Consider the following 9,661-nt stretch of genomic DNA (forward strand, 5'->3'; position numbering starts at 1 on the left):
GACCTTACTAAAAGCGTTTTTTTTAAAAAAAAAAATGCTGCATGCAGTGGCATGCGTGGAGGTGATGGCAGCTAGAGAAGGCAGCACGCATGCATCCGCCACGAGCATATGCGTCGCTGTAAAACTCATAGGTCATAGATGACACTGTAAAACGCGCTAAGACAAGCCGTAAGAAGTTGAACTCTTGCATTGCTCTACTTGTTGCTCCATATAGTAACTAAATAGTAAATCTTATTTAGGCAGAGGCTTGTAGCTCGTGGCAGCGGCATATGCATATGCACCTGCTCTACGCGCGTGACGTACGCGCGCGTGATCCGATGAATAACCTATGCCGGCATCTTCACATCTCTATGCTAAAAAGAAACTCCTGCTTGATTACCGTATTAGAGAGGACCCTACACTGTTTTTCGATGGATATGTAGGCTCGGAATCAAGGGATACTATTACAGGATATATCATAAATAATATCTTATTAATGTCGGTTCAAACGTAACTAATATTGTTGACGTATAAGTACTAGTTCTTAAACTCCCACGTATGAACCACGATTGAGGCGCCAAGAACCGGTATTAATAGACACTATCAGTGCCGGTTCGTATCTAGAATCAACACTGAAGAATGCGCGAACCACGATTGAGATACCACGAACCGGCACTGATAGTGCCCATGAGTGCCGGTTCTTTACGCCTCAATTATTGCTCACGTGTGGGAGTTTAAGAACCGACACTGATAATCACTATCAGTGCCGGTTGGAACTAGAACCCGAACCGGCATTGATGCATGTGTTATATTTATATCTAGCACTTAGCCGCTCTCCTCGTTTGCTCCATTCAGCCTGACGACGCTCGTCCTCCTCGACTACCACCTCCTCCCCGTCCGCAGCCTCCTCATCGCGCGTCAGCTTGTCGCCTCCTCGTCCTTGTCCTCATCGTGCGTCGGCCCGCCGCCTCCTCCTTGTCGTCATGCGCTGTCCGCCGCCTCCTCGTCCTCGTTGTGCGTCGGCCTACCGTCGCCTCTTCGTCCTCGTTGCGCGCCGACCTCTACCTCCTCATCCTCGTCGTGCGCCGATTGCCGCCTCCTCGTCCTCGTCTTGTGTTGGCTCGCTGCTGCCTCCTCGTTGCCTCCTTGACGTCCCCATGGCGAGCAGCGGCGGCAGTGGAGGTGGAGGGTGTAGATATAGGCAGCGTCAAGGCGACCGCTCTATCCTATCCGGCCACCCGGGTCCGGGTGTCCAGATCCTCAACGGCGTATCCCTTTCCTACCCGGAAGGGCCACGAGACACCTGGGTTAGTTCTCAAATTCAAGTTAGCAAATTATAGTTAGTAAATTGTAGTTAGTAATTTTAGTTAGCCAATTTAGGTCCTAAAATTATATATGTATTTTAGTTCAAAATATATTGACTTATTATTAGATGTGTATGTCATGATAGATGTGTATCGTTATATCGGTGTTTTAGATGTTATCATCACTTCCCAGTGAGTAACAAGTTTGGTACTTTCTTGTTCTGCAATTGATGACTTGACATAATTGCGAGATTATCCATATGTGCCGATTGATATGGCATTGGCGTTTTTTTCTCTAGGCATGTAGACGTACCTATAACTTGTCTTAGGTACATCTGCATGCTTAGAGATGAAAATACCTTTGCTATAAATTATAAGAAGGTCAGTTAATATTATGGTTTGCAGTTAACAAATTTAAAAACTAACATGCCAATTGATGTAGGTGCTTCATTATCTACAATGACTACACGACATTAATTTGGACCTTGGTAGCACACCACATGCGGTGATGATCACATTGGCTGATAATAATAAAATAAAGATCACTATCTCTTTTAGCATTGCTTTTCCTAAAGAATGATATATCACTTTAACAGCATCAAGCTCTGAAACAGACCAAAGACTTATAGCTGAAATATCTTCTGTTGATGTGCTTCTACAATCGGTTAACCTGCAACTTAGATACATGTTTCCAGACTACAGCTATTTCAAATTAAAATCGTTTGAACAGAATGAGGATGTGCTTGCAATAACTCCTAAGCTCTCACGGTTACATGCAGCTGAAATGGTTGGTGACATGAACCTGTATTTTGTAGCTAGTATTATTTCAATAATATTAAAAAAAATTCTATATTGTTGCTCTTTGTCTATAGGATTTACTGGAACACTCGGATGTGGATGGATCGTAGCTTGACTTCAATCTTACGTCTTCTTACCCAACAGTAGAGGTACATATTACTTGATTCTCAATGCAGGAAGGTTCAGGAAGGAAAGTACCAGTCACATCTTAAGTTTCAGTGTGATAATAACAGTTTTGTTATTTACGGAAGTCCAAGAAACTTCCGTTTGAAGCAACAGCTAGTACACTAATTTATGCATTGAATCATTTTGATGTAATATTTAGAGTTGAAATTTTAGATATCAACTTTGAATGTAATGGTATTTGATGTAGTTTTAGAAATGCCTGTAGTTTAAATTAATGTATTAAGTGTTTATCGTGACTTAAATATTAGAAGAATGGATGCATGTGCATGTGATGTATATTGGATTATGCAATTTTTTTAGTTGCCGAATATCAGTATCAATACCGGTTCCTAACAGGGAACCGTTATTGATAATTCATTGTCAATATCGGTTCATGGATGAAACCAATACTGATAGTGATTTTTAGTGTCGGTTTCATACCCGACACTGATAGTCACTGATTATCAGCGTTGAGTAATCAGTATCGGTTCAAAATCCACCACTGATGACGATTTTAAACCGATATTAATGAGATATTCCACCGTAGTACAAATGCTAAATTGCTCGAGTTGTTCATTCAGAATTGGCAAATTCATTATGTTTGTGTTGCAGCTTCAGATAGATGATCAACTAGTATGGCATTCTATTTGCACGGCATCGGCATTTAACTTTTTTTCACCAACTTTTTCTTTTCTGAACCAAGATGGAGAGCGAACTTAATGAGCAGCAATGGCAGCCACAACTTTTTCAGTGAGCTTCAAGACCAATTACACGTCACAGACAGACGCAAAAAACAATGTCACCCCTTGTCTGGGGCAATCTACAGAGGTGGTGATGGCACGGAGAAGATGACTTCATCAACTTGAGGGGTAAAATCATTCCGGAACAAACAACATAATCCCACGTTTTCCATTATAACTGATAGTGGCTAGAAAGAATTATCCCTCCTACAATCTTTAAATTACGATCCTGCTGAATATATGCAGTGCACCTTCATAAATGCAGAAAATTCAGAATTCTGCTCTAACAACTCAAATCAAGTCTTACAAAAGATCTCTTGTGTGATGATATGTATTCTCTCTTATTCAGTTCAATTATTAAATTTAAAAATATATAGCTAAATTAATATCTTATAAAAATCTTTCGAAAAAAATCCTATAAAATTTACAACCTTCTCTTCCTCCCCTATTATCAGTGCCACGCTAATTTCTTTCGCGCCCTCCGATGCGCACACACACTCTCTCTCCACCACCCTAAGAGAGAAGCTTAGAGAGAGAAGGGTCGAGACTCGATCGAGAGAGAGCGGGAGAGGAGCACAGAAACAACAAGAGCGTTGAGGGTTTTGAGGAGCCCAATGCATTGATGCAAGCACCCATTCATCATCCACCTCCTCCTGCAAGAAGCAAGCAGCAGGACACAAGCAAACACCTTTGAAGGTTTCGAGGAAGAGAGAGAAACAAGACAGAGAGAGAGACGAGAGAGTTGTTCCTCCACATCGCATTGAATCGGTTCCATCTCCATAGAGATCATCGCCACTATCAGGGCAGCAAGCAAGCAGCCTTGCTTGGTGCATTGTGCACTGCCCGAGCCCCAAACACCGCGCAGTTTTTGATGCAGCTGCCGTTGCCATTGCAAACGCCAAGCCCCATGCACCGCCGCCACCTCCTCCTCTTACTCCCCCTCCTCTTCGCCGCCTCCTCTTCCTCCTCTGCTGCTGCTGCTGCAAACTCAGAGGTGGCCTTCCTGACGGCGTGGCTCAGCACCACGGCGGCGAGGCCGCCGGACTGGTCGCCGGCGGCGGCGTCCCCGTGCAAATGGTCGCGGGTCGCTTGTGACGGCGCCGGAGGGGGTGTCACGTCCGTCACCTTCCAATCCGTGCATCTCGCCGTGACGGTCCCGGCGGGCCTCTGCGCCGCGCTGCCGGGGTTGGTGTCGTTTGTGGTCTCCGACGCCAACCTGACTGGCGGCGTCCCCGACGACCTGTGGCGGTGTCGCCGCCTCGCCGAGCTCGACCTCAGCGGGAACGCGCTCACGGGACCCATCCCACCGTCGCTCGGCCACGCGACGGCGCTGGAGACCCTCGCTCTCAACTCCAACCAGCTGTCAGGTCCCATCCCGCCGGAGCTGGCCGGGCTCGCGCCGACGCTCAAGAACCTGCTTCTGTTCGACAACCGCCTCTCCGGCGAGCTACCGCCGTCGCTCGGCGAGCTTCGGCTGCTCGAGTCGCTGCGCACCGGCGGCAACCGCGACCTGTCGGGACCGATACCGGACTCCTTCTCCAAGCTCTCGAACCTCGTCGTGCTCGGCCTCGCCGACACCAAGATCTCCGGCCCGCTCCCGGCGTCGCTCGGCCAGCTCCAGAGCCTGGAGACGCTGTCCGTCTACACGACGGCGCTGTCCGGCGCCATCCCGCCGGAGCTCGGCAACTGCTCCAACCTCACCAACATCTACCTCTACGAGAACTCGCTCTCCGGCCCGCTGCCGCCGTCGCTCGGCGCGCTGCCGCAGCTGCAGAAGCTGCTGCTTTGGCAGAACGCGCTTACCGGCCCCATCCCGGAGTCCTTCGGCAACCTCACGTCGCTCGTGTCGCTGGACCTCTCAATCAACGCCATCTCCGGCGCCATCCCGGCGTCGCTCGGGCGGCTGCCGGCGCTGCAGGACCTCATGCTTAGCGACAACAACGTCACTGGCACCATCCCGCCGGCGCTCGCCAACGCGACGTCGCTGGTGCAGCTCCAGCTCGACACCAATGAGATCTCCGGCCTCATCCCGCCGGAGCTCGGCCGGCTCTCCGCGCTGCAGGTGTTCTTCGCGTGGCAGAACCAGCTCGAGGGCGCCATCCCGGCGACGCTCGCATCACTCTCCAACCTCCAGGCGCTCGACCTCTCGCACAACCACCTCACCGGCGTCATACCGCCGGGGCTCTTCCTTCTGCGCAATCTCACCAAGCTGCTGCTCCTGTCCAACGACCTTTCCGGGCCGCTGCCACCGGAGATCAGCAAAGCGGCTAGCCTCGTGCGGCTGCGGCTTGGTGGCAACCGCATCGCCGGGTCGATACCCACAGCCGTGGCCGGCATGAAGAGCATCAATTTCCTCGACCTCGGCAGCAACCGCCTCGCCGGGCCGGTGCCTGCCGAGCTCAGCAACTGCTCGCAGCTCCAGATGCTTGACCTGAGCAACAACTCGCTGACCGGGCCATTGCCGAAGTCGCTCGCTGGAGTGCACGGCCTGCAGGAGCTCGACGTCTCGCACAACCAGCTCACCGGCGCGGTGCCCGACGCGTTCGGGCGGCTGGAGACATTGGGCAGGCTCGTGCTCAGCGGCAACTCGCTGTCTGGGCCGATACCAGCGGCGCTGGGACAATGCCGCAACCTCGAGCTCCTCGACCTGAGTGACAATGAGCTCACCGGCCGCATCCCCGACGAGCTCTGCGGCATCGACGGGCTCGATATTGCGCTGAACTTGAGCCGGAACGGCCTCACCGGACCGATACCAGCGAAGTTTTCGGCGCTGAGCAAGCTCTCCGTGCTCGACCTCTCGTACAACGCGCTCGACGGCAGCCTCACGCCTCTCGCCGGGTTGGACAATCTTGTCACGCTCAACGTATCCAACAACAATTTCTCCGGGTACCTCCCGGACACGAAGCTCTTCCGGCAGCTGTCAACGTCGTGCCTCGCCGGCAACGCGGGGCTCTGCACGAAAGGCGGTGACGTGTGCTTCGTGAGCGTGGACGCCAACGGTCACCCAGTGATGAACGGCGCCGAGGAGGCGCAGCGCGTTCACCGCCTCAAACTCGCCATCGCTCTGCTGGTGACGGCGACGGTGGCGATGGTGCTCGGCATGATCGGCATACTGAGGGCGCGGCGGATGGGCATTGGCGGGAAGAGTGGCGGCGGTGGCGGCAGCCACTCCGAGGCCGGCGGGGAGCTGTCGTGGCCGTGGCAGTTCACGCCGTTCCAGAAGCTGAGCTTCTCAGTAGACCAGGTGGTCAGGAACCTCGTGGACGCCAACATCATCGGCAAGGGCTGCTCCGGCGTGGTGTACCGCGTGAGCATGGACACCGGCGAGGTGATCGCCGTCAAGAAGCTGTGGCCAAACACCCACACCGCGGCGGCGACGACGTGCAAGGACGACGGTACAAGCGGCCGAGTCCGCGACTCGTTCTCGGCAGAGGTGCGCACGCTGGGCTCCATCCGGCACAAGAACATCGTGCGGTTTCTCGGCTGCTGCTGGAACAAGAGCACCCGGCTGCTCATGTACGATTACATGGCCAACGGCAGCCTCGGCGCCGTGCTCAACGAGCGCCGCGGCGGCGGTGGAGCGCAGCTGGAGTGGGACGTCCGGTACCGCATCGTGCTCGGCGCAGCGCAGGGGCTGGCGTACCTGCACCACGACTGCGTGCCGCCGATCGTCCACCGCGACATCAAGGCCAACAACATCCTCATCGGCCTTGACTTCGAGGCCTACATCGCCGATTTCGGCCTTGCCAAACTCGTTGAGGACGGCGACTTTGGGCGGTCATCCAACACTGTCGCCGGCTCTTATGGTTACATTGCCCCGGGTACGTTTCATGTCTCCTTTGCACGCAATGCCAACATGTTCTGAACTCTGAATCTCTAAATCCAGTGTTGTCACTGTACAAATGCTGAATTAGCGTGTACCTACGAACTGAAATCACCAAGAAACTGTTGCAGTTAAGATGAAAATCGTTGATGAACAATGGTTTGATCCTGCAGAGTACGGGTACATGATGAAGATCACCGAGAAGAGCGACGTCTACAGCTATGGCGTGGTGGTGCTGGAGGTCCTGACTGGCAAGCAGCCGATCGACCCCACGATCCCGGACGGCCTCCACGTGACCGACTGGGTGCGCCGGTGCAGGGACCGCGTGGACGTGCTCGACCCGGCCCTCCAGGGCCGGTCAAGCTCCGAGGTGGAGGAGATGTTGCAGGTCATGGGCGTCGCGCTGCTCTGCGTCAGCCCGACGCCCGATGACCGGCCGACGATGAAGGACGTCACGGCGATGCTCAAGGAGATCCGGCTCGAGCGCGAGGACTTCGCCAACGTGGATGTCCTCCTCAAGGGAGGCTCATCGCCTCCTCATGCCCCTGCAACGATAGCTGCCAAAACGACGGCGACATCGTCCACGTCCAGCACGCCGCCATACCGGCAAGGGGCCAGCAACAGCTGCAGCAGCAGCTGCAGCAGCTTCTCTGCCATCTACTCCTCATCCAAGGCTAAGTCACCCTTTGGCTGAACTGAACCAAGCAAAAGCTGCAAAATGATGCAATGCCAAGCTCTCAGCAGATGAACAATGTTTCAAGATTATGGTCTTGGCTTCGTTTCTGCAATTTGGAGCAAGTTTTTGATGGTGGTGAGCTGTGTAAATGAAAAGGGGAGAGGCTTAAGGATAGGCTGTTTGCATCTGTGTTTTTTTGGAGGACTTAGGATTAGACTTAAAGACAAAGGCTTGATGCCTTTTTGATGAGTGTTCAGTGTATGTTTGTTGAATAAAGACGAAAGTTGGTTGCATGCCCATGCAGATGTGCAAGATTTGCTGGTGCTCACTGCAGTGTTTGCAATGCTTAATCATCAGAGCTTCTGACGCAGGACAGAGTGCTGATTGCATTTTTTAGCAGATGCAGGCTTGCAGTCTGTAGAGGTGAGAAATGAGCATTAGATTGCATTTTTTAGCAGATGCTGGCTTGCAGTCTGTATAGGTGAGAAATGAGCATTACTTTTCATCTTACTGAGCTAACTTTTTCCAGATTAATTCTTCAGTTTGCAGATTCTGAATTTCCATAAAGAAATGTTGTATGCAAGAAACCTTTTACCCTGGATGGATTTGGTGAAAAGGATGAATGGACAAACCAGTTTTTTGAACCAGTACAATGAACTTTAGATCGAAACAGATGAAACCAACGCAAAATGTGCACAGATCCAAACAGTTGTGTGCAAATAGCTTTGGTTGGACCATACGGTTTCCTAGAAAAACGTCAATCGTTCTGAAATATGACGCAACCATATACATCTAAGACTAAAGATCAACATGACATAACTATGCTGCTTGATTTTTCATAAAACAATTTGTGATATTTATGATTTCACTGAATTTTAGTAATAAAGTGCTATAGAAAATAAGTTCAGGTCAAAACCACATCTCAAGGACTGCAAAAGTCAATAGCATCCAATAAAAGAGAATGGACGGAGTAAATTTTAATGATACAACAGGCCGAGTTTTCTTGAAAACATAATCTGAAGCCATAGCATCCAAAAGACATCCTTGCTGCTGAACAAAAGCTCATGGATTTTTTTTTCTAAATAAATGGGAGATTAAGTTCAATCAGCATTCTCCCAAATAATCAATCACTCAAACCATTCAGGTAGGCCTCAGGTACTGAAATCCTAAATACGGTGTAGTGATGATTTAAACTTCTTTCCCCATGCAACCTGTATACTCCGCCGAGTGCTCCGGCAATTGGGTTAGGGAAAGCGTAGAAGACACGCTTGAACCTTTGGTGTACAAGTGCCATTGCACACCTTCAATCAAACGAACATGTAAGCAAATTGAACAAGAAAATAAATTGATGCCAAATTAGAAATGAGCATACATTGTGCATGGTTCCCAGACGAGGTAGATATCAAATCCTGTGCAGAGGTATGGTCTGGTGGTTTCAGACAAGTCACTGCAGCATGCCTCATCGGTAGATTGTTCTTTGTCCTGAAGTTCAAATTTGACCTCCTAAGAAAAAAGAAAGTAGGAAAACAATATGCATCATTGCCAGTCTTATACAACAGTAATGGCAATGAGTAATATATGGCAACAATTAAAAAGTACACGATACGAGTAAGAAGGCCCACTTTTGTATTCGTTTTTAGTCGTTTTGCTGGTTCATTGTCAGAATAGTTCTCCAGATTGGCATTTGAATCTGGCTTCATTAATGAAGTCGAAGAAGGGAACCGCTTTCTATCCCTCTCAGCGGCATTTTCAATGGCAACCATAGCAGCATGTCTCAGAGGATGCCACGCAAAACAACCCTCACAGGGCAGAAGATTCTGATCGGTAATCCTTTGTTTCATCCATCCCCATGGGTTTATACAAGAGACCTTCATGTTCAAGCTGTTGCATTTAGAAAGACAGGATCTTGGCAGTAACATATTGCCATCATTATCAGTTGATTCATTCAACGAGCACGTATCATCTGCTTTCACCTCAGAAAATTTGTTCCCTTCTTCAGATGTATCATTCTTGTAACCAGCACATTTCTGAGAGACATTCTTAGAGCATTTATAGCATCCACACAGGAGTAAGATGTTACGCGTAGTGCGGTCCGAACCTGTCTAAAAATCTCCTCAGTGCATTTACTACGTTCTGCATTAGATCATTCCTCACCACCTGCCATTGCATTCATATC

The 9,661-nt window shown here is 50.2% G+C and overlaps 1 protein-coding gene across 1 annotated transcript; it reads left to right on the forward strand.

Annotated features, from left to right (window-relative positions):
• Positions 1 to 3,453: 3,453 nt before the first annotated feature.
• Positions 3,454 to 7,873, forward strand: LOC133888806 (LRR receptor-like serine/threonine-protein kinase RGI1). The gene is made up of 2 exons (XM_062329179.1): positions 3,454 to 6,807; positions 6,983 to 7,873. The coding sequence occupies exons 1-2, from the start codon at positions 3,858 to 3,860 to the stop codon at positions 7,501 to 7,503; spliced, it is 3,471 nt and encodes a 1,156-aa protein (XP_062185163.1). The 5' UTR covers positions 3,454 to 3,857; the 3' UTR covers positions 7,504 to 7,873.
• Positions 7,874 to 9,661: the final 1,788 nt, after the last annotated feature.

The sequence above is a fragment of the Phragmites australis genome, chromosome 13 (genome assembly GCF_958298935.1).
Source record: "Phragmites australis chromosome 13, lpPhrAust1.1, whole genome shotgun sequence".
Lineage (NCBI taxonomy): Eukaryota > Viridiplantae > Streptophyta > Magnoliopsida > Poales > Poaceae > Phragmites > Phragmites australis.

Coding starts and splice junctions, on each gene's coding strand:
- LOC133888806 (XM_062329179.1), top strand. CDS start 3,858: ATGCAGCTGCCGTTGCCATTGCAAACGCCAAGCCCCATGCACCGCCGC. Junction 6,808..6,982: donor TTATGGTTACATTGCCCCGG/GTACGTTTCATG, acceptor TTGATCCTGCAG/AGTACGGGTACATGATGAAG.